At 36.5% G+C, this 23,221-nt stretch overlaps 2 protein-coding genes and 22 non-coding genes across 25 annotated transcripts; 8 read left to right on the plus strand and 16 right to left on the minus strand.

Moving 5' to 3' along the window:
• Positions 1–2,429: 2,429 nt before the first annotated feature.
• Positions 2,430–2,503, plus strand: TRNAT-AGU (transfer RNA threonine (anticodon AGU)). Its single transcript has one exon. It is a non-coding gene; the product is annotated as a tRNA-Thr (tRNA).
• A 105-nt stretch (positions 2,504–2,608) lies between these two features.
• TRNAT-AGU (transfer RNA threonine (anticodon AGU)) lies at positions 2,609–2,682 on the plus strand. The gene has a single exon. It is a non-coding gene; the product is annotated as a tRNA-Thr (tRNA).
• A 1,117-nt stretch (positions 2,683–3,799) lies between these two features.
• On the minus strand, positions 3,800–3,871 carry TRNAT-UGU (transfer RNA threonine (anticodon UGU)). The gene has a single exon. It is a non-coding gene; the product is annotated as a tRNA-Thr (tRNA).
• Positions 3,872–6,160: 2,289 nt separating this feature from the next.
• On the plus strand, positions 6,161–6,234 carry TRNAT-AGU (transfer RNA threonine (anticodon AGU)). The gene has a single exon. It is a non-coding gene; the product is annotated as a tRNA-Thr (tRNA).
• A 254-nt stretch (positions 6,235–6,488) lies between these two features.
• TRNAT-AGU (transfer RNA threonine (anticodon AGU)) lies at positions 6,489–6,562 on the plus strand. Its single transcript has one exon. It is a non-coding gene; the product is annotated as a tRNA-Thr (tRNA).
• Positions 6,563–6,846: 284 nt separating this feature from the next.
• On the plus strand, positions 6,847–6,921 carry TRNAT-AGU (transfer RNA threonine (anticodon AGU)). The gene has a single exon. It is a non-coding gene; the product is annotated as a tRNA-Thr (tRNA).
• Positions 6,922–7,204: 283 nt separating this feature from the next.
• Positions 7,205–7,278, plus strand: TRNAT-AGU (transfer RNA threonine (anticodon AGU)). The gene has a single exon. It is a non-coding gene; the product is annotated as a tRNA-Thr (tRNA).
• Positions 7,279–8,448: 1,170 nt separating this feature from the next.
• On the minus strand, positions 8,449–8,520 carry TRNAT-UGU (transfer RNA threonine (anticodon UGU)). The gene has a single exon. It is a non-coding gene; the product is annotated as a tRNA-Thr (tRNA).
• Positions 8,521–8,590: 70 nt separating this feature from the next.
• TRNAT-UGU (transfer RNA threonine (anticodon UGU)) lies at positions 8,591–8,662 on the minus strand. Its single transcript has one exon. It is a non-coding gene; the product is annotated as a tRNA-Thr (tRNA).
• A 70-nt stretch (positions 8,663–8,732) lies between these two features.
• TRNAT-UGU (transfer RNA threonine (anticodon UGU)) lies at positions 8,733–8,804 on the minus strand. Its single transcript has one exon. It is a non-coding gene; the product is annotated as a tRNA-Thr (tRNA).
• Positions 8,805–8,874: 70 nt separating this feature from the next.
• Positions 8,875–8,946, minus strand: TRNAT-UGU (transfer RNA threonine (anticodon UGU)). Its single transcript has one exon. It is a non-coding gene; the product is annotated as a tRNA-Thr (tRNA).
• A 70-nt stretch (positions 8,947–9,016) lies between these two features.
• TRNAT-UGU (transfer RNA threonine (anticodon UGU)) lies at positions 9,017–9,088 on the minus strand. The gene has a single exon. It is a non-coding gene; the product is annotated as a tRNA-Thr (tRNA).
• Positions 9,089–9,158: 70 nt separating this feature from the next.
• Positions 9,159–9,230, minus strand: TRNAT-UGU (transfer RNA threonine (anticodon UGU)). The gene has a single exon. It is a non-coding gene; the product is annotated as a tRNA-Thr (tRNA).
• Positions 9,231–9,300: 70 nt separating this feature from the next.
• TRNAT-UGU (transfer RNA threonine (anticodon UGU)) lies at positions 9,301–9,372 on the minus strand. Its single transcript has one exon. It is a non-coding gene; the product is annotated as a tRNA-Thr (tRNA).
• A 70-nt stretch (positions 9,373–9,442) lies between these two features.
• Positions 9,443–9,514, minus strand: TRNAT-UGU (transfer RNA threonine (anticodon UGU)). The gene has a single exon. It is a non-coding gene; the product is annotated as a tRNA-Thr (tRNA).
• Positions 9,515–9,584: 70 nt separating this feature from the next.
• TRNAT-UGU (transfer RNA threonine (anticodon UGU)) lies at positions 9,585–9,656 on the minus strand. Its single transcript has one exon. It is a non-coding gene; the product is annotated as a tRNA-Thr (tRNA).
• Positions 9,657–9,726: 70 nt separating this feature from the next.
• Positions 9,727–9,798, minus strand: TRNAT-UGU (transfer RNA threonine (anticodon UGU)). The gene has a single exon. It is a non-coding gene; the product is annotated as a tRNA-Thr (tRNA).
• Positions 9,799–9,868: 70 nt separating this feature from the next.
• Positions 9,869–9,940, minus strand: TRNAT-UGU (transfer RNA threonine (anticodon UGU)). The gene has a single exon. It is a non-coding gene; the product is annotated as a tRNA-Thr (tRNA).
• Positions 9,941–10,010: 70 nt separating this feature from the next.
• TRNAT-UGU (transfer RNA threonine (anticodon UGU)) lies at positions 10,011–10,082 on the minus strand. The gene has a single exon. It is a non-coding gene; the product is annotated as a tRNA-Thr (tRNA).
• A 70-nt stretch (positions 10,083–10,152) lies between these two features.
• On the minus strand, positions 10,153–10,224 carry TRNAT-UGU (transfer RNA threonine (anticodon UGU)). The gene has a single exon. It is a non-coding gene; the product is annotated as a tRNA-Thr (tRNA).
• Positions 10,225–10,287: 63 nt separating this feature from the next.
• Positions 10,288–10,359, minus strand: TRNAT-UGU (transfer RNA threonine (anticodon UGU)). The gene has a single exon. It is a non-coding gene; the product is annotated as a tRNA-Thr (tRNA).
• A 70-nt stretch (positions 10,360–10,429) lies between these two features.
• Positions 10,430–10,501, minus strand: TRNAT-UGU (transfer RNA threonine (anticodon UGU)). Its single transcript has one exon. It is a non-coding gene; the product is annotated as a tRNA-Thr (tRNA).
• A 3,117-nt stretch (positions 10,502–13,618) lies between these two features.
• On the plus strand, positions 13,619–15,808 carry LOC111795769 (uncharacterized). Its single transcript, XM_023678342.2, has 5 exons — positions 13,619–13,951; positions 14,095–14,331; positions 14,471–14,554; positions 14,765–14,894; positions 14,975–15,808. The coding sequence occupies exons 1-5, from the start codon at positions 13,713–13,715 to the stop codon at positions 15,677–15,679; spliced, it is 1,395 nt and encodes a 464-aa protein (XP_023534110.2). The 5' UTR covers positions 13,619–13,712; the 3' UTR covers positions 15,680–15,808.
• A 4,203-nt stretch (positions 15,809–20,011) lies between these two features.
• LOC111794390 (uncharacterized) lies at positions 20,012–23,198 on the plus strand. 2 transcript variants are annotated; one of them, XM_023676362.2, is made up of 2 exons: positions 20,477–20,693; positions 20,771–23,198. In XM_023676362.2, the coding sequence occupies exons 1-2, from the start codon at positions 20,479–20,481 to the stop codon at positions 22,968–22,970; spliced, it is 2,415 nt and encodes an 804-aa protein (XP_023532130.2). In that variant the 5' UTR covers positions 20,477–20,478; the 3' UTR covers positions 22,971–23,198. The 2 variants fall into 2 exon arrangements, with proteins under 2 accessions (XP_023532129.2, XP_023532130.2); XM_023676361.2 differs by having other exon boundaries at positions 20,012–23,198.
• Positions 23,199–23,221: the final 23 nt, after the last annotated feature.

Raw genomic sequence — 23,221 nt, forward strand, 5'->3', positions numbered from 1 at the left:
ACGCGTGCCTGTTCTCGATGGCATGACCGAGCGAGTTGTGATGGCTGACGACACCCCGAGACTTGGGATGACGTCAAGAATATGAATCATGTCGATGGGGATCGAGATGATAAGATGAGATGCGACGTTGCATTGAGAGACCTTGGCTCCGAGTAGAGGCAAGGTCAAGCTGAATGACTTGGCCTAGTGTAGAGGCAAGTCGATTGTGTCGCAGATGATTATGCACGCGCAGGTGGCGTGTGTGGTCGAGCAAGCTTGGATTCTGCACAAGCGATGTTCGATTGGCGAAGACATGGTTAAATCTATTAAAGTTATATTTAGTAAACAGAAACCATATATATATAACCCATTAGGCCGTGTTTTCAAAATGTACTTTCTTCCTTCTATAAATTCTCTCTTGATGTACATATCTGAAGTCATCAATAAAACTTTTAGCCAATATTCTTTCTTGAATTTTCTTTCTCATATGAAAAAGAATGTACTAGTAAATAAATAAATTATTCAAACGAAAATGCAGTAAAGAATTATGTTGTTCTTGTGCAGTACTTCTCTAAACACAACTCGCATATGCGCACGTGGACCCCCAAGCGAGATGAATACGTATCTCCTGGACTTGGGCTTCGACTAGTGTACACTCACATTGTCGTTATAATACAAAGGGAAGGGAGCGCACATAGTATCATGGTGTACATAATATCGTATCATAACATCATAATGTATGCATCTGTATTAATCATAGCAGAGAAGTACCTGGATGCACCTGACCATACAATAATATGCATGAGATCCCCATAGTTTAAAATCATGGCATGTATCAGTGATGCAAGTTATATTTTCGTTCATTTAAGCATAATATAATTTTTTTGTGTCATCTCATCTCATAATGTACTGTATAACATGGTATATTCTTACATAACATAGCAATTATCATTGGCATAACTTCTTAACGTGGTATTCCATAACATTCTATATCTCATAATTATAACTAACATAAAATATCAAAGTTCCATAGCACAAGATACTCACAACACAACAATAACATAATAAAACAAATATTAAACAATCACAAAGTACGGCATGTGAAGGGTCACAAGACACTCGTTGTTAATACTTCAAGAAATTCATCCAACCAAACTAGTAGTGAAGCCATTTACTTGGTTGGCCCATGCTCGAGTCACTAAATATTCCTAGATGTCTGATTCAACCTATGTGGACACACACCATCAAATTAGAATATATTGACGAGCTTAACTTATTTAAAGGTATAAAAAGAATTTAATTTCCACTCAAAATAATTTCAATTGGCAAACGAGGGTCATACAGACTTCAAATGCCTCAAATAATTTCAAAAATAGCCCCTAGAGGGTCGAAATATAGGAAAGGAGTCCAAATAACCCGAGCCGATTGAGTCATTTACGAGTCATCACAATGCACCAAGTCGAGTCAAAATCGAAGCCAAGTAAAAATCAAATGGGCATGGGTCACAAGTGGTTAATGGTCTAGGTAGACGAGTCATTTACGGGGCAAGTGTGCGCATGGTCAGGGTTGGCTTTGAGGCGCGGATCCTTGGGTCACTTGCTTATCGAAATGGGGCAAAAGCATCACTCTAACTCATAACTATTAGTTAGTTAGAGCACCCGTTTAGTAAGCGAGAGGTCGACCAGAGCATTTTCATTAACCAATGAGATATGAGATGTTAGAGTAATGGAGATTGTGATGCATTTTTTATGGTTGGGTAAAAATATCAAATAGATTTGGGGTAACTTTTTACCCATTTGAATGTTAGTTCATTTGCCGTTTCTATGTTCCATATGTCTTCTCTTTGATGTGGCTTTTGTAGCGTAATTGGTTAGAGCACCCGTTTAGTAAGTGGGAGGTTTTGAGTTCATACTGAACAAGAGCATATTATTATTAATTAACCAATGAGAGCAAAACCTTGAGTAAAAACCTTGAGTTTGAGTAAAAACCTTGAGTAAAAATATTAAGTATATATGGGTAACTATATTAGTTTGAATATATTATTATTAATTAACCAATGAGAGCAAAACCTTGAGTAAAAACCTTGAGTTTGAGTAAAAACCTTGAGTAAAAATATTAAGTATATATGGGTAACTATATTAGTTTGAATGTTAGTTCATTTACCATTTCTATATTCGATATGTTTACTCTTTGATGTGGCTCTTGTAGCTCTTTCTTGTAGCTCTTTGATGTGGCTCTTGTAGCTCAGTTGGTTAGAGCACCGCTTTAGTAAGCGGGAGGTCTTGAGAGAATATTATTAATAATTAACCAATCAGACCCAAATCTTGTGTTAATTAACCAATGAGACCAAAATCTTGTGTAAAAATGTTAAATATATTCGGGCAACTATTTTAGTTTGAATATTAGTTTGTTTACTGTTTGTATGTTCGATATGTTTACTCTTTGATGTGGCTCTTGTAGCTCAGTTGGTTAGAGCACCCGTTTAGTAAGCGGGAGGTCTTGAGTTCAACTCTCAACAAGAGCAATGTTATTGTCAACCAATGCAATCATATATATTTGGGTGTCTATTTTACGTTTGAATGTTAGTTCGTTTGCCGGTTCTATGTTCGATGTGTTAGCTTTTGATGTGGCTCTTGTAGCTCAGTTGGTTAGAGCACCCGTTTAGTAAGCGGGAGGTCTTGAGTTCAACTCTCAACAAGAGCAATATTAATCGTTGCACTGGAGCTATGTTGCTCTAGTCGACGATCTACGCATGTCCGTCTCCTGCCAAACCGCCCTCCGCCTGCTTGTCGGTCGACACTGCTTTACTACCAAACGAGTTATAAGTGCTATTATTATTAAAGCTCGACTCTCGACCTTAACAATTCTATCGGACCTGAAAATCTAATACCAACTTGTTCCCACCGCGACTGACTATAGCTAACACATGTATAAGAAAGGTAGGATATAAACTACATAGGCCAACAACAAATTTGTATTGCTTGATGCCCTAAAGATGACCCTATTTTGACAAGACAACTTTCTCAATTTTTTTTTTAAGCTTATATACGAAATATAGAATATGGATTGAACTTACAAACCTCTCGTTTACCAGACTGGTGCTCTCCCACTGAGCTATATAAGACTAGTGCTCTCCCACTGAGCTATATGGGATATCAATATTAAAACTCAACTCTCGATTTTAGCAATTCTATAGAAACTCTCTCACCTTGATCGACTATAGCGAACACATGAATACAAAATGTGGAATGTATAAAATTGTGTATGCCCTCATACAAGATTGAACTACAAGCCTTCAATTTACAAGATTAACGCTCTACCACTGAGCTATAAGGGCTATTAATATTAAAGCTCAACTCTCGACAACCTTGGCAATTCTATAGAAACTCTCCCATCTTAACCAACAATAGCGAACACATGGATACAAAATGTAGAAGGTATAAAAATGTGAGTGCCCTTATGCACGATTGAGCTACAAACCTTTAGTTTACAAGACTAATGCTCTAACACTGAGCTATAAGGGCTATTAGTTTCAAAACTTGACTCTCTACCTCCCACCTTGACCAACAATAGAAAAAACACATGAATACAAAATGTGTATGCCCTCATCTTGACCAACAATAGAAAAAACACATGAATACAAAATGTGTATGCTCTCATGCAAGATTGAACTACAGACCTTCAATTTACAAGATTGACGCTCTACCACTAAGCTATAAGGGCTATTAATTTTGGAACTTGACTCTCAGCCTTGGCAATTCTATAGGAACACTCCCACCTTGACCGACAATAGCAAAAACACATGAATACAAAATGTGTATGCCCTCATGCAGGATTGAACTACAGACTTTCAGTTTACAAGACTGATGCTCTACCACTGAGCTATAAAGGCAATTAATTTGAAAGCACATCTCTCAACGACCTTGGCAATTTTATAGAAACTCTCTCACCTAACAATACAATACAAAATGTAAAATGCCCTCATGCAAGATTGATCATCAGTTTACAAGACTGACACTCTACCACTGAGCTATAAGGGCTATTAATGTTAAAACTCAACTCTTGGATTTGTCAATTCTTTTGAAACCACTGAGTCATAAGGGTTATTACTATTAAAACTCGACTCTCGACCTTGGCAATTCTATAGGAACTCTCCCACCTTGATTTATTGTAGTGAGAATAAAAATGTGTATACCCATGCAAGATTTTACTACAAACCTTCAGTTTACAAGACTAACACTCTGTCACTGAGCCATAAGGGTCCACATAAGGGTTATTACTATTTAAACTTGACTGGGTTATTACTATTGAAACTTGACTCTCAATGTCGATCTTGACAATTCTACGGGATCTAAAACCCAATTGCTCAAATGTAGATGTAGCAAGTATAAAAATGTGTATCTCTCATGCAAGATTGAACTACATACCTTCAATTTACAGAGCTCATGCAAGATTGAACTACAGCACCTAAAACCCATTTTAAGCTTATATACGATGCCCCAAGATGACCTTGTTAGGACTACACACAACTACTTTCGAGCACTCTCCCACCTTGACCCATAATTAGTGAACACATGAATGTGTATGTCCTCATGCAAGATTGAACTACAAATCTATAATGTATAAGATTGACGCTCTACCACTAAGCTATAAGAGCAATTAATATTAATACCCAACTCTCAGCCTAGACAATTCTACTAGATCTAAAACCGCCCGCTCATATACCAGAAAATAAAAGAAAAGGACAAGAAAATAAATTAAAAATAAAATACAATAAAGTTTTGCACCATTTAAAATAAACGAACACCACAATTTAAAATAAATCAAAAATAAATCAAAGCCCTTTAAACTTGAAAATTTCTTTAATGTAGGTTTGCATAACCTCCAATTTTATTTAGTTCTAAATAAATTCAAAGTCGACTCCAACACTTTTGGAGTATGAATGAAACGTGTCTTTCCAACTGATTCGTGATGGAATTTTTCTATAATACAAATATTTTCTCACAACACAAATTTTGATAAATCTAAACATATTGTGAATCATTAATACATCTATATATACTCACATTTGATGCATAATCAATCATAACATAACATAACAACATCATTTATTATCTTATCAGATTAGATGATGATGAAACGTTCGCTGCAAGGCCATGGAAGCATGCTTAGCCAATGTTGTAATCTAGTTTATAGAATTTTATGCTTAGAGCTCTGATACCAACTGTAACGGCAACAAACCTAGATTTCTATTCATCCTACCATTACTATTGTATACCTATTATAGTCATTTTATGTAAAAATAATTCATTTAAAACTTTATCATAAAAATACAGCTATGGACTTACATGTTTACGGGAAAGGTCATTCAACAATTTAACAAAAAATAAAATAAAGCAAGAATGTCCTATACTAACCTGTACACTACGAATTTAATGCATATTAACGTATACATGTGATACCACCGTCAACCATACAAGGGAGTCTTGATTTTACCTCGAAAATAAGAATAACATATGGTTTGAGTATTTTTAAGAAATACTCAGTAAATGACCTTGATATTGGGGTCTGATGCAAGCACAAAAAATTATGAGTTGAACCAATCATTTCATTCTATGTTTCCAGAGAAGACTATCCTAAGAAGGTGATTGGATGGTTAGAGCACCCGTTTAGTACGCGGGAGGTTTAGTAAGCGAGAGGTCTTGAGTTCAACTTTCAAGAAGAAGAGCAATATTATTATTAACAAATGAGATCGTATATTTGTATATTTATTTTACGTTTGAATGTTAGTTCGTTTGTCGTTTCTATGTTTGATATGTCTACTTTTTAGCGTGGCTTTTGTAGTTCAGTTGATTAGAGAACCCGTTTAATAAGCAGGAGGTCTTGAGTGCAACTCCCAACAAAAGCAATATTATTATTAACCAATGAGATCGTAAATTTGGGTACCTATTTTACGTTTGAATGTTAATTCGTTTACCATTTCTATGTTCGATATGTCTACTCTTTGATGTGGCTTTTGTAGTTCAGTTGGTTAGAGCACCCGATTAGTAAGCGGGAGGTTGAACTCTCAACAATAGCAATATTATTATTAACCAATGTGATCGTAGATTTGGGTATCTATTTTACGTTTGAATGTTAATTTGTTTGCCGTTTCTATGTTCGATGTCAACTTATTGATGTGGCTCTTGTAGCTTAGTTGGTTAGAGCACCCGTTTAGTAAGCGGGAGGTCTTGAGTTCAACTCTCAACAAGAGCAAATATTACTGTTAGTAGAAAGTGGGGGAGGTCTTGATTGTTTGTCGTTTCTATGTTTGATATGTCTATTCTTTGATGTGGCTTTTGTAGCTTGGTTGGTTAGAGCACCAGTTTAGTAAGCGGGAGTTCTTGAGTTTTCAACTCTTAACAAGAGCAATATTATTGTTATGAGATCATAGATTTGGGTATCTATTTTACGTTTGAATGTTAGTTCGTTTGCCGTTTCTATGTTCGATATGTCAACTCTTTCTTGTGGCTCTTGTAGCTCAGTTGGTTAGAGCACCCGTTTAGTAAGCGGGAGGTCTTGAGTTCAACTCTCAACAAGAGCATGAATCATAGATTTGGGTATATCTCGTTTACGTTTGAATGTTAATTTGTTTGCCGTTTCTATGTTCGATGTCAATTTATTGATGTGGCTCTTGTAGCTCAGTTGGTTAGAGCACCCGTTTAGTAAGCGGGGAGGTCTTGAGTTCTCAACTCTCAACAAGAGAGCATGAATCATAGATTTGGGTATATCTTGTTTACGTTTGGTTGGTGATTTGAGTATCTATTTTACGTTTGAATGTTAGTTCGTTTACTGTTTCCATGTTCGATATGTCGACTCTTTCATGTGGCTCTTGTAGCTCAGTTGGTTAGAGCACCCGTTTAGTAAGCGGGAGGTCTTTGAGTTCAACTCTCAACAAGAGCATGAATCATAGATTTGGGTATATCTCGTTTACGTTTGGTTGGTGATTTGAGTATCTAATCAACGTTTGAATGTTAGATATGTTGACTCTTTCATTTGGATCTTGTAGCTCAGTTGTGGTTAGAGCACCCGTTTAGTATTCTTGAGTTCAACTCTCAACAAAAGCATGAATCATAGATTTGGGTATATCTTTTTTACGTTTGGTTGGTGATTTGAGTATCTATTTTACGTTTGAATGTTAGTTCGTTTACTGTTTCCATGTTCGATATGTCGACTCTTTCATGTGGCTCTTGTAGCTTAGTTGGTTAGAGCACCCATTTAGTAAGCGGGAGGTCTTGAGTTCAACTCTCAACAAGAGCATGAATCATAGATTTGGGTAAATCTAGTTTACGTTTGGTTGGTGATTTGAGTATCTATTTTACGTTTGAATGTTAGTTGGTTTACCATTTCCATGTTCGATATGTCGACTCTTTCATGTTGCTCTTGTAGGTTAGTTGGTTAGAGCACCCGTTTAGTAAGCGGGAGGTCGTGAGTTCAACACTCAACAAGAGCATGTGAATCATAGATTTGGGTATCTCGTTTACGTTTGGTTGGTGATTTGATGTATCTATTTTACGTTTGAATGTTAGTTCGTTTACCGTTTCCATGTTCGATATGTCAACTCTTTCATGTGGCTCTTGTAGCTTAGTTGGTTAGAGCACCCATTTAGTAAGCGTAAGGTCTTGAGTTCAACTATCAACAAGAGCATGAATCATAGATTTGGGTATATCTTGTTTACGTTTGATTGTTAGTAGTTTTGTTGGTGATTTGAGTATCTCGTTTACGTTTGGTTGGTGATTTGGGTATCTATTATTTTACGTTTGAATGTTAGTTCGTTTACCGTTTCCATGTTCGATATGTATACTCTTTAGTGTGGCTTTTGTAGCTCAGTTGGTTAGAGCACCCGTTTAGTAAGCGGGAGGTTTTGAGTTAAACTCTAAACAAGAGAGCATGAATCATAGATTTGGGTGTATCTAGTTTACGTTTGATTGTTAGTAGTTCGGTTGGTGATTTGGGTAATTCTATTTTACGTTTGAATGTTAGTTTGCTTCCCGTTTCTATGTTCGATATGTCTACTCTTTCACAAGGTCTTTTGTGTCTTTTTGTTGTTCTTCTTGTAGTTCAGTTCGTTAGAGCCCCCGTTTAGTAAGCGGGAGGTCTTGAGTTCAACCCTCAGCAAAAAGTGCATGAATTTATGTTATCAGATACATGAATTTTCATTAAACAATATGATCCGAGTGATCGGGTTCATTATACAAGATTGATGCTCTACCATTGAGCTATAAAGACTACGAATATTAAAACTCTCGAACCTTGACAATTCTATAGGACCTAAAACCCGACTCCTCTAATACCAATCTGTTATGATTTAATTTTTTAAGAGCTATAAGCGCTATTAGTATTAAAAACTTGACTCTCAATCTTGGCAATTCTATATGAACTCTTCCACCTTGACCGACAATAATGAACACATGAATACAAAATGTGTTATGCCCTCATGCAGGATTAAACTACAGACCTTCAGTTTACAAGACTAATGCTCTACCACTGAGCTATAAAGGCTATTAGTTTCAAAACTTGACTCTGCCACCTTGACCGACAAAAGCGAAAACACATGAATACAAAATGTGTATGCCCTCATGCAGGATTGAACTACAGACCTTCAGTTTACAAGACTGATGCTCTACCACTAAGCTATAAGGGCTATTAGTTTCAAAACTTGACTCTGCCACCTTGACCGACAAAAGCGAAAACACATGAATACAAAATGTGTATGCCCTCATGCAGGATTGAACTACAGACCTTCAGTTTACAAGACTGACGCTCTACCACTGAGCTATAAGGGCTATTAGTTTCAAAACTTGACTCTGCCACCTTGACCGACAAAAGCGAAAACACATGAATACAAAATGTGTATGCCCTCATGCAGGATTGAACTACAGACCTTCAATTTACAAGACTGACGCTCTACCATTGAGCTATAAGGGCTATTAGTTTCAAAACTTGACTCTGCCACCTTGACCGACAAAAGTGAAAACACATGAACACAAAATGTGTATGCCCTCATGCAGGATTGAACTACAGACCTTCAGTTTACGAGACTGATACTCTACCACTGAGCTATAAGGGCTATTAGTTTCAAAACTTGACTCTGCCACCTTGACCGACAAAAGCGAAAATACATGAATACAAAATGTGTATGCCCTCATGCAGGATTGAACTACAGACCTTCAATTTACAAGACTGACGCTCTACCACTGAGATATAAGGGCTATTAGTTTCAAAACTTGATTCTGCCACCTTGACCGACAATAGCGAAAACACATGAATACAAAATGTGTATGCCCTCATGCAGGATTGAACTACAGACCTTCAGTTTACAAGACTGACGCTCTACCACTGAGCTATAAGGGCTATTAGTTTCAAAACTTGACTCTGCCACCTTGACCGATAAAAGCGAAAACACATGAATACAAAATGTGTATGCCCTCATGCAGGATTGAACTACAGACCTTCAGTTTACAAGACTGACGCTCTACCACTGAGCTATAAGGGCTATTAGTTTCAAAACTTGACTCTGCCACCTTGACCGACAAAAGCGAAAACACATGAATACAAAATGTGTATGCCCTCATGCAGGATTGAACTACAGACCTTCAATTTACAAGACTGACGCTCTACCACTGAGCTATAAGGGCTATTAGTTTCAAAACTTGACTCTGCCACCTTGACCGACAAAAGCGAAAACACATGAATACAAAATGTTTATGCCCTCATGCAGGATTGAACTACAGACCTTCAGTTTACAAGATTGATACTCTACCACTGAGCTATAAGGGCTATTAGTTTCAAAACTTGACTCTGCCACCTTGACCGACAAAAGCGAAAACACATGAATACAAAATGTTTATGCCCTCATGCAAGATTGAACTACAGACCTTCAGTTCACAAGACTGACGCTCTACCACTAAGCTATAAGGGCTATTAGTTTCAAAACTTGACTCTGCCACCTTGACCGACAAAAGCGAAAACACATGAATACAAAATGTGTATGCCCTCATGCAGGATTGAACTACAGACCTTCAGTTTACAAGACTGACGCTCTACCACTGAGCTATAAGGGCTATTAGTTTCAAAACTTGACTCTGCCACCTTGACCGACAAAAGTGAAAACACATGAATACAAAATTTGTATGCCCTCATGCAAGATTGAACTACAGACCTTCAGTTTACAAGACTGACGCTCTACCACTGAGCTATAAGGGCTATTAGACTTGACTCTGCCACCTTGACCGATAAAAGCGAAAACACATGAATACAAAATGTGTATGCCCTCATGTAGGATTGAACTACAGACCTTCAGTTTACAAGACTGACGCTCTACCACTGAGCTATAAGGGCTATTAGTTTCAAAACTTGATTCTGCCACCTTGACCGACAATAGCGAAAACACATGAATACAAAATGTGTATGCCCTCATGCAGGATTGAACTACAGACCTTCAGTTTACAAGACTGACGCTCTACCACTGAGCTATGAGGGCTATCATATTCAAAACCTTACTCTCGACCTTGGCAATTCTATAGGAACTCTCCCACCTTGACCTACAATAACGAACACATGAATACAAAATGTGTATGCCTTCATGCAGGATTGAAACTACACAGTTTCGAAACTTGACTCTCCCACCTTGACCGACAATAGCGAAAACACATGAATACAAGATGTGTCTGCCCTCATGCAGGATTGAACTACAAACCTTTTGCAAACTGGCGCTCTACCACTGAGTTATAAGGGCTATTAGTTTCAAAACTTGACTCTCTACCTTGGCAATTCTATAGGAACTCTCCCACCTTAACCGACAATAGCAAAAACACATGAATATAGAATGTGTATGCCCGCATGCAAGATTGAAGTATAGACCTTCAATTTACAAAACTGACACTCTACCACTGAGCTATAAGGGCTAACCCTCCCACCTTGACCGACAATAGAGAACACATGAATACGAAATGTAGAATGTAGTGAGAATAAAAATGTGTATGCCCTCATGTTGGAGGGAACTACAAACTTTTAGTTTACAAGACTGGCGCTCTGCCAATGAGCTATAAAGACTATTAGTATTAAAGTTTGACTCTCAACTTTGGCAATTCTATAGGAACTCTCCCACCTTGACTGACAATAAGCCAACACATGAATAAGAAATGTAAGATTGAAGTGCAAACCTTTAGTTTACAAGACTGACGCTCTATTGCTGAGATATAAGGGCTATTAGTATTAAAACTCTACTCTCAACCTTGATAGTTCTACTAGACCTAAAACCCAACTGCTCAAATGTTAGATGTAGCGAGTGTATGCTCTACAGGACCTAAAGCTTAGTACAACGAGCCAAGACGACCCTGTCTTACGCAACTACTTTTGAGCACTCTCCCACCTCACCAGCGAACACGTGAAAAAGAAATTGTAGACTTGGGTGAATATAAGAAATTGTAGACTCCAAACAACAGGTCACGTCCGAACTAGCCAGGTTCAAAAAAATTCAACCCAACATCCAAAAATAAACAACTCACAGCCAAACTCCTGCACGGATGACAGTGATAACTAAGCTAGGATAGTAGTATGAATTATTTTTCCTCAATAGTTTATTAGTATTCGAGGGTTCTCATTTTCGTATTGAAATTCACGTTAATGTTTCTTACATAATGATGATCGTACTTTTTATTTCTTGTTTTAAACCGAATGCGTAAGTCTATGGCTTCATAAAAAAGATTCTAGTGAGTTTTCTATTTATTTTTTAAAAGTCAGGCATGGAGTGACGACTCTGATCTAGGTTAGAAAATTAAGGGTATGTAGTTCAATCCTATACTTTCCATGAAAGCTATGAGATATGCACACGTGTACATGGCATATCCTTCATTCTTATCATATGTGACTCATTAGTCTTATAGGGCATAATTTGAACCTGGTATCTAGCATACATAGATTGACATACTGGAAGTACATGCATCATAAAAAGCTCATAAACGTCACATCATACAAGTAATAACATGTAGCTAAGTCCCAGAGTACAAGTTATCCATACAACATATAATTCATCCAATCTAAATGGAAGGAATTCAAAAAGTAAGATCACTTATCTTATTGGCCTAAGCCAAAGTCACTTACTACTAGTAACATTGAAAATACCAATTTAGTTGAAAAAAATTGAAATGTTCAAATTAATATTTAATATAATAGATATATTAAATATAAAAGAGGAAAAAAAAAATTGATACATTAAAATATATATATTTGAAACTTAATAAATATGAATGGTGATTTTAAATATGATTTTAAAAATGTTATTTATTAAAACATATCATTTTAAATTTGTCAAAAATTCTTTCAAACTTGTATTAATAAACGTGATATCCTACCTTCGTTGGAGAGGAGAATGAAACACTCATATAAGGGTATGAAATTTTTTCTCAAGACCCGTTTTAAAGCCTTGAGGAGAAGCTCGAAAGGGAAAGCTCAAAGATGATAATATCTGCTAGCGGTGGGCCTGGGTTACAATTGGTATCAGAGCCAGACACCGGACGATGTGTCAGCCTTCTCGCTATTTCCCGAATGGGGGTAGATACGAGGCGGTGTGCCAGTAAGGATGCTGGGCCCCGAAGGGGGTGGATTTGGTGGCAGTCCCACATTGATTGGAAGAAGGAAAGAGTGCCAGCGAGGACACTTGGCCCTGAAGTGGAGTGGATTGTGATATCTCATATTGGTTAGGGAGGAGAACGAAACCCCATTTACAAGGGTATGGAAATAGAGGAAACCAGAAATAGAAAACTCAAAGAGGACAATATCTACTAGTGGTGGGCCTGGGCCGTTACAATAAAACTCTTGGGTTGAGTTAAAAATCTTATCTTCGGTTGGAATCATAATTATGAAGAATTTGTTGGGAAGAATCGATCGTATTGAATTTCAAGAAAATTCCTAACAAAAAATTTGTAAATTTACTTCAACATTGAATTTTTAGTTTAATTTAAATAAACTCGAATACGATCTAGCTTCTGTCCTGAATTTAATATAATTACCTTTCGGTAAATGTATTAAACAATACTTTAATTTAAAATCACTCGCTATATTAAGAAAGGTGACATGAAGTTGTTGTCTATTCAAATTCAATGTCACCAACTATTTCAGAAGAAATGGTTTGGTTTGAGGATCTGTTTAGAGTAAATAAAATGTATGGAAATAGAATATTGGGTATTAGATGACACTACAGCACATATAGCTTTTTACTAACTTTTTTATGTATAGAATTTTAACACAAATGCTATTAAAAAAAAATACATGAATTTATAACAAGGGAAGTGATTTACGCCCTTGAGTATCGTGATAACAAGGGAACTGATACACAAACACGAAGAAATATCTTTATAATATCCGGCAATGATGATGTAACGACCATTTTCTGATTTGTGTGTGTCATCGGCGCTACGAATATAAACTTAGTTTATATCTTAAAAAATCATTTGTTATACATACTAAGTAAATTATATTGAATCAGGTAAAGTTATAAATGTTTTACTATTATAATCTTTTAATTATAAACTTTAAAATGGAAAATATTATATGTTCCAAAATATGACCGTTAAGAGTTTAAATGGAGCGTACTAACAAAGACAGCCGGAGGATCACTTTCGAGGGAAATAACAGAACCTTCAGGCACAGAGAAATCCCCAATTCCAAAATCCTCATCGGAACCACTCCAAATGGAAATCGACCGTCCTTCCGCCGTCCAAATGCCGGAGATTTCTCAGTACGAGCAGTCCAGAGAGTTGAGAATCAGAGAAAATTTGGAGCGTATGCAGAAGCTAGGCATCCTTGACCTCTCTCTCAAGCTCAAGTCATCCGCTCCGTCGAGGCAAAATCGCCGAAGATCGCTTAATCCGAAAGCTTCTCCACCTTCATTCAACCTCCCGCAGGCAGGACCTGTCCGCCGATCATCCAGGTTCTCTTCGATTACTGAATCTCACTTTCTTAGCCCTAATATGAACGGACTGGACTCGTTCTCTGATCTTGCCATGAAATTGAGAATATTGTGTTTTTTTTCCTCTTAATCTTGTCTATTGTTATTTTCTTTTGCGGAATTAGGTTACAGAATGTGACGCCAGTGACTTACTCTGAACTTCGAGTGGAGAGAAAAAGCAAGTTTTCAGAGGATGAAGGCGTGATTCTTGAAGATGGTTCGAGGCCGGAGATATACTCGGAAGAGCATGAGAAGCGGTTGGGCAGTACAGAGAAGATCTGGACGCTGTTTGTGGATGGATATGGTAAGGATGGGAAACGAATTTATGATCCAGTAAAGGGAAAAACGTGCCATCAATGCAGGTTTGTGCATTGTTTTCTGATTTTTTTAATCTTTGACATGTTGAGTATGTTTGGTTTATTGAAATTAGAACTGAATTAGAAAGCAAGAACAGCTTTGTTTAATTAGTGGAAAATGCTATGTATCAATCATGTCTTACAGGCAAAAAACATTAGGGCATCGCACTCATTGCAGCAAATGCAACATGGTCCAAGGCCAATTTTGTGGAGACTGTCTGTATATGAGGTACACTCTCGATATCCGCAGTTTGACATATTTGTGTTTGTCGAGGATGATTGGAAGGGAGTCCTACGTTGACTAGTTTAGGGAATGATCATGAATTTATAAGTAAATAATACATCTCTATTGGTACGAGAGCTTATGCTCAAAATAGACAATATCATACCAGTGTGAAAGAGTCATGATTCCTAACATTCTTTTTCCAATTTCGGGCAGATATGGAGAGCATGTTCTTGAAGCGCAGGAAAATCCCAGTTGGATATGTCCTGTTTGTCGTGGAATTTGTAACTGCAGTTTATGTCGCCAAGCAAAGGGATGGCTTCCTACTGGGAGTCTGTATAAGAAGGTAAATTTCTAAGCCATTGTGTATTGTTTGTTTTAGTCAGGAGAATTTGCAGCTAAGGTCAATGGTTTGAACTGTAATAGATAGCAAGGATGGGGTTCAAGTCTGTTGCGCATTTTCTCATTCAAACCAAACGTCCACAGCCTAATTCTGGGCAGAATCCTACTGATCTCGCATCTGCTAAGAGGGCCTTGTCCTTCCCAGATTTTGAAGCTAATCCTGTAGGATCTCTTAGTGTTAATGATCAAATGTCTGTTAAGAGGTCACTGAGTTTTTCATGTCTGGAGCAGCAGGGCTCAAAACAATGTAAACCATATCATCTAGATCATGAAAATGATGAACAGTCACAGCATCAATCTGCAAACTATGATGAACTTGGAGAAGACGTTGTCAACGAGAAAGAACAGTCAGTGCATTGCCTAAAAAGGAAGAATGATGGTGATAACTACAGTCCAATGCCTGTAAAGAAACCAACAATTAGAGTAGAATCAAGCACCGTGGATCAAAGCCTGGAAAAGAAGATTGATGATATTAGGTGCCTAACAAGCTCAAGGGTCATCCAAGAAAGGGATGATAAAGCATCAGAAGAGGGTGCAAACAGTTTGTCAAAGAAGAAGCTGGAATGTGTAAGTAATGGTAGGGTGTTACGGCCTAGACATCAAAGCCTCGAGAAGACAACTGATATTAGCAGCCAAACTACCATCCTGGAAGGCGGCACCTCTTCATCGGAGCTAAAATCTGCCACTAGCAGTAGGGTTTTGCGGCCTAGACATAAAACAATGATGTAGAGCTACACACTACGTGTTTTAGATTTGCCATTAAAGTTTTGAGCTTTGCTACGAGTTTTATCATCGATCTTAATGAAGCACAACTCTCTACAATAGTATCATATTGTCCACTTTGAACATAAACTCTCGTGACTTTGCCTTGGGATTCTCAAAAGGCCTCACCAATGGAGATAGTATTCTTTCATTAATATAAACTCAGAATCATTTCCTAAATTAGCTTATTTGGGACTTTCATCATTCAACCGTACTAGAAATGGATATCAAAGGAACTTAAAAGAGTCATCTAGATCAGAGACAAACTTAAAAATTATAAATTATGAGAATTTAAACTATACATTACTCCACGCAGAAGTGGAGCATGACCAATTCATATCCAAATATCCCAATAAAACGTTCATTTAATTAAAGATTTCGTTTGGCTATTCATGAATATAAGAGGTATAGGAATAATATTGTGTTTTATATTAATTGAAGAGAGATTTGTTCGTGTGATAAATAGGGTTGGGGATGGAAATTGTACTTTTTAGACATTATATTAGATTTTTGTTTACGATGTTTTCTAGTAAAAAAAAAAATTATATTGTAAAATAGAAATTATGCACTACAAAAAATTTCTTGAAAAAACTACCTTACAAAAATAAAAAATAGAAAAATTTGTCGGTACTATTATCTAAGCATTTGGGATGTTTCAAAGTTCCAAGTAGCTCTCTTATCTAAATCTTACCCCCTAGGGCGGGTTTGTTCAGGTTCTACAACCTTTCGACTCTTTGACTTAGGTAGCTTGATTTGTTTGCACAGTGAAGGTTCGGTGTCCTGGATTAAGACACTACCTCATAAAACTCTCACTCTAGTGGGGACAATGATTTGTGCTAACTGATCATCTATGGAAGGTTAATTGGAAAACCCGACCATAAAGTCCCCTAGGAAATGTAACCCTCAGTGTGTCAGCCAGCTACTGAGTCCGCTACTAATCTTAAACAAATTGTTCAATTAGAAAGTCAACGATACTTAAGGAGGAAAATGTAATTACATATGTAAAATAATCTTTTGACGTAACTGTAATTACAAACAACTCGTGAATGATCAATTTACCTATAATGATTATATGTATAGATACCAGTTACCACATCGTGCATGTGTTATAAGTGAACGATAAACTCATTAAAGAACGAAACCGGATTTGGAATTCCATATATATGGAAACAATGAAATAAAATAAAGAGGAAAAGAATGAAATAAGAAAGAAGGGCAAAAAGGAAGAACAATAAGAAAACAGCAAGGGAGAAAGGTCCAAGCAAACCCTACCTCACATTTGCTAATATATTCTTAGTCATGTTTTGTCCGTAGTGGACAACTGATGGGACTTCACCCTTCATCCCTAACAAAATACAAAAACAAAACAATAATTTCAACTTTATATAACAAATTGATGTTTCTTGGTGTGACAATATATAATATTATTGCTTTATTTAAAGTCTTTTGGGAACATGCAAGCATGTTTCATCGGGTATTCTTATCATGAAAAGTATGGAAGTATCGTGTACATCATTACACTATACCATGGTTCTAAATGTGGGACCTTATAAAAATTGTATGTCACAAGCGTGAATTACTTCTCTAGTATGTTACGTACGGGCATGTACACCACAAGATACACACTTATTTCTTTTCCATTGGTTGTAGTCAAGTTTAAAGGATATGTGTACAAATTTATCTAGTGGGTTCATGCTTAATTACGTGAACCGTGTATAGAAAATTACTATCCGTCCAAACCCACCCAAAAAAAATAAATAGGGCCCAATAAACCATCATGAAAAATATGTCCCACCAATCAGGAACCATGTTCCATGTGATTGAATTCTTTGATCCTAATAGTAAGGTCACTGACGATGAAGTACATTTAAATACTCTTTGTATCTCTATCATTTTTTAGGTAAAGACAATGAATCATGTATGGGTGATGATACTAACTTAAGAAGCCATGAAATAAAGTCATCACTTATATTGTAATCCCTTGTTAGGATTTCTATTTTTTCTATAACAATTAGGTTTTTATTGTGTTTGCCGTATTTATGAACATTTAAGTTTATGACAATTTTAAGATGAAATGTCTCAAATGGGTTTCCGCCCTAGAGAGAAGAAAGTGTAGGATACCCATTTGTCACCACCGAGGAGTTCTATTTTAAGATGAAATGTCTCAAATGGTTTTCCGTCTTTAAATTTTGTTAATCTATTTAATACATCTTAAAATAAGTCATTTAAAAGTATTTTTAAAAAAATATATATTGATATGAACCAAGAGACATTAATCATATAATATACTTTAATGAAATGTGAAAAAAGGTTGTCAAAATTATCAAAAGATGTTTCAATTCATGCGAAGAAGAATGAAGTTTAATTGTTGTAAATTTTAGGTGGGTTACAATTTAGAGTAATTTAGAGTTATTATATTTTAAGATTTTTTAGGTTACATTTACATAATGGCTAATTATGGCCATAAAGAGTATGAATGTTACCTTTAATAGTTTCATTTTGAGGCTATATAAAGACATGTATGTTGTATTTGTAAGTAAACTTGGAAAATATAGTAAAAGAAGCATTTGTGCTCTTCTTTAACCAGTGGCTAAGTTTTTTTGCAATTCTATATAGTTTAGGTTGTATGTATAATCATTCAAGCTCGATATGATCAATCTTGCTTGTGGAGTGATTCGAATCTCAATCAAGTGTTCTTGCGTTGAGATATTTGATCAACAAGAATCATTCAAGCTAGATATGATCGATCTTGCTTGTGGAGTGATTCGAATCTCAAACAATGTTCTTGCCTTGAGATATTCGATCAACAAGGTAATCCGAATCTTATTCCCCTTGTAGTTGATTCCTTATCTTATCATATATGATGTGAATATGTTTCCAAAATCGAATAGAATACAGAAATTAACACTTTTAGATTCTTTTTTTCTTTTCTCTAAAGAAAAAAAAAAACATATAAATTCAAGCACAAGATTGTTGCTTAGTCCACAAAGTACTTTAAGAACAAATAAACAAAAAAAAAAAAAAAAAAAAAAAAAAAAGATTGGGAATCAATTAGATGCAAATGGGTTTGCCATACGTTTAAAATATTATAATCATTAAAATTTTAAAATTCAAATCTTTTATAAAAAAATTCCGGTAATAATTTTATTTTTAAAATTAAGTTTATTCGTAAAGATTTGGTAGTTATATTCGAATTTAACCTTTTACTTTCCAGGAATATTACCATGCAAACAATAAAGTGAAATTCAAATTTAAACTTATCCAATTAAATATGAATATATGAATATATTATAATAAAACTTTAGAAGTTATTAATATTTTATTTGGTCTGCATGAACATTTGATTTTATTTCACTAATTATATAAACTTTGCAGATATTACGAGTTCATACGACCTAATAATCTGACCGATTCGAACTATTTAATAAAAAAAATAAAGGTTAAATTGAATTATATTTTTTTTTTATTGGATTAAGCTTAATTTTTTAAAAAACAAAAAATTTAATTGTAGTCTGTGGTTGACATTTTCTTGACTAAGTTAATCCAACCAACTGAACATAGAATTATAATTCAACCCTATCCTGCCTTACTTAAAAAAAATATATATTTATTTTTATATTTGATATTTAAATTTTATAAGATTTTAATCATTAAGGTAGGATGAATTATATAGTTAGAAGCTTTTAAATAATTTAAAAAAAAGAACAACGTGTCAACCCTACTAGTTGGGTTGTGAATATTATTTAGGTTACTCGAGTTACCAATATAACCAACTCGAAATTTTGAGTTGGTTTAAAAGATATTTACAACTCCATATAATGTGATCCGAGCACACTCTTAGAACAATAAGAAATTAACGAATAAAACCAAACATAGACAACATTTAACTAACATTTTTGTCAATCCATTCAATTAGGTAGCACATCCGGAAAGGTTTCTTATTTTAGTCTGTTCAAACTACAGACTAATTAACATAATACAGAAATGGAGAAGAAACCATTGGCTCAAATCCAATCAAACAGATGAATAGAATTCATTTTAGATTTGACAACATCAAATTCATGAACATTTTTAAATGCAAGTCCTAAGAGAAAGAGAAAACTTAAAATCAATCAAGAACAAGAACCAAATGTTATTTGACTTTTTTTTAATCTGTCATGATTGAAATAAAATAGAAATAAAAGTCACTGAGGGGTCCCTCCAAAAATCATTCAATTGGTAGTAGCAAAGTTAAATGGTTCAAACTAAAGCTGATAATAAATAAATAAATAAATAAATAAAAGTCTTTACTACTACTCGATGCCTTTTTCCTCTGTTTCTCTGAAATGCTAATGGTGGGAATGCGCATTTGATTTAAGGGTCAATTGGTTTATTTCTGTTGGGGTTTTTCACTGCAAAATTTCGTGATCCGGGTCTGTGTTCTTAGGGTTCGGCTCTTAATTTGATGGCGAAATAAACCCCGCAGGGTCTTAGATTTAGGCTCTCTTTTGCAGTTTTGGGGGGTTTTTCTTTTAATCTTTAAAACTTGGGTTTGATGCATCATTCACTATGGAAGCCTCTATCTCACTGTGCTGCTTTGATTATGGATAAGAAGAGTAGAAGAAAAGATGGGTCTGATTCAGCGATGGATTTGAAGAAACACAAATTGATTCTTCGAAAACTTGAAGAACACAAGCTTAGAGAAGCTCTTGAAGAAGCCTCTGAAGATGGGTTTCTCTTCAAATCGCAAGATGTGGGCTCTGAGCCACTGCCTAACGAGGACAGCAATGGCTTGGGCCGATCTCGATCGCTTGCTAGACTTCAAGCTCAGCGGGAATTTCTCAAGGCCACAGCCATGGCAGCCGATCGTACATATGAATCTGATGATGCCATTCCTGATCTTCATGAAGCTTTCACTAAGTTTCTTACAATGTACCCGAAGTATAAGTCATCAGAGAAGATTGATCATCTTCGTTCGAATGAATACTCGCATTTGCTTAAGGTATGTCTTGATTACTGTGGATTTGGGTTGTTTTCGTATGTTCAGAGTCTTCATAATTGGGAGTCTTCTACTTTTAGTTTGTCTGAAATTGCTGCAAATTTGAGTAATCAAGCTCTCTATGGTGGTGCTGATAGAGGGACTGTAGAACATGATATAAAGAGTAGGATTATGGATCATTTGAACATTCCTGAGCATGAATATGGGCTTGTTTTTACTGTTAGTAGAGGGTCTGCTTTCAAATTGTTGGCTGAATCATATCCTTTTCATACCAATAAGAAATTGTTGACTATGTTTGATTATGAGAGTCAATCTGTGAATTGGATGGCTCAATGTGCTCGAGACAAGGGCGCTAAGGCCTATAATGCTTGGTTTAAATGGCCAACTTTGAAACTCTGCTCAACTGACTTGAGGAAACAGATAACAATCAAGCGAAGGAAGAAGAAGGATTCTGTTGGTTTATTTGTGTTTCCAGTTCAATCTAGAGTGACTGGTGCTAAGTATTCATACCAATGGATGGCTCTGGCACAGCAGAACAATTGGCATGTTTTGCTTGATGCAGGGTCATTAGGTCCAAAGGACATGGATTCTCTTGGTTTATCGCTTTTTCGACCAGATTTTATCATCACGTCGTTTTATAGAGTTTTTGGGTATGATCCTACTGGTTTTGGATGTCTTCTGATCAAGAGATCAGTGATGGGAAGCTTACAAACTCGGTCCGGGGTTACTGGCTCTGGAATGGTGAAGATAATCCCGGAGTATCCAATGTATCTGAGTGACTCAATGGATGATCTTGATGGATTAGGACGGTTTGAACACGAAGAAGTTGCAGGGGTTGTGGAGAAAACATCCGAAACTCGTCCGGGATTGCAACTTCCTGCTTTCTCAGGTGCCTTCACGTCTGTTCAGGTGAGGGATGTTTTTGAAGCTGAGATGGATCATGATAACAGCTCTGATAGAGAAGGAACAAGCACCATACTTGAGGAAAGTGAGACTATTTCTTTAGGGGACGTGATGAAGAGCCCGGTATTCAGTGAAGATGAATCTTCGGATTGTTCGATTTGGATCGACTTAGGTCAGAGTCCGGTAGGATCTGATAATGCAGGTCCCTTGCCTCAGTATTGGTTAAAAGGGAAGAAGAAGAACCTAGTCTCACATAAGCCAACTTCTAAGATCCATAGCGATCCGACTTACAACGATGCTGAAGATTTGAACTTAGGGCCCTATGACGAGTACCATACGCTATCCTTTGATGGCATTGAGGAAGTTCACGGAGAGCTACGTGCAGAAACAAGGGCCACATCGGGTAATAACAGAGCCATTACAGAGATCCACAAAGTCACAGAAACTGGGAAACTGCTTTCCAATGGTTATTCAATAAACTCAGCATTGAACAATGAATTTTATCATGGACAGGACGATGGAACGATGTCGGAACTATGTTCGGAGCTGAAGGAGAGTGCGATTAGAAGGGAAACAGAAGGTGAATTCAGGTTGTTAGGGAGAAGGGAAGGAAGCAAGCATGTTGGAGGAAGATTTTTTGGGTTGGAAGAGACTAATTTGCAAGGCCAAGGAAGAGAAGTTTATTCTAGGATGGAAGAGAATGGGAAGGAGCTTCATAGCATCGAGCCTGGAGAAGGATCGGTGACGAGCCTCGATGATGAAGATTATACGAGCAACGGAGAATATGACGACGAGGAAGAGTGGAACAGAAGGGAACCCAAGATTATATGTCGACATCTCGATCACATAAATATGTTAGGATTGAACAAGACGACACTTCGACTTCGATTCCTGATAAATTGGCTCGTCACGTCGTTGCTTCAACTAAAGTTTCCGGGTTTGGAAGGAAGCAACAAAGTGAACCTAGTTCAGATTTATGGACCAAAGATAAAATATGAAAGGGGAGCAGCAGTAGCTTTCAATGTGAGAGACAGAAACAAGGGACTAATCAATCCAGAATTTGTTCAGAAGCTAGCTGAAAGAGATGGCATATCTCTTGGCCTTGGATTCCTCAGTCACATTCGTGTTTTGGACAACCCGAGATGGCAACGTGGCGTTTTAAACCTTGAAGATTCATCCCTGTGCAGGCAAGCCAGAAATCGGAGGCATGGGAAGCACGGGTTTGCACGGCTCGAGGTCGTAACAGCTTCATTGGGATTCTTGACGAACTTCGAAGACGTTTACAAACTGTGGGCATTTGTGGCGAAGTTTTTAGATGCTTCATTTGTGAAAGAGGGAACACTTGCTCCTGTTGAAGAAGGTTCTGAAACAACCTGAATCTGTTCATCTGTTCATCTGTTCATCTGTTCATAGTGTTTGGAGAAGATAGGAATTGTTTGAAATTGTAATGTGCTTGGATTCAATTTATGTTTATAATTGGTTAGATTTAGATTGTGTCTCCTTTGAGACTATTGTAGAGGGAGCTTTGGAAAGTTGTCATCTTCAAGAGCTCATGTAAACTTTTGGCTTACTCCACTATGTTTAATTCAATCAACCTTCTTCTTACTTGCCTTTAACTCGATAGAAAG

The sequence above is a fragment of the Cucurbita pepo genome, chromosome 5 (genome assembly GCF_057944985.1).
Source record: "Cucurbita pepo subsp. pepo isolate OVF chromosome 5, ASM5794498v1, whole genome shotgun sequence".
Taxonomy (NCBI): domain Eukaryota; kingdom Viridiplantae; phylum Streptophyta; class Magnoliopsida; order Cucurbitales; family Cucurbitaceae; genus Cucurbita; species Cucurbita pepo.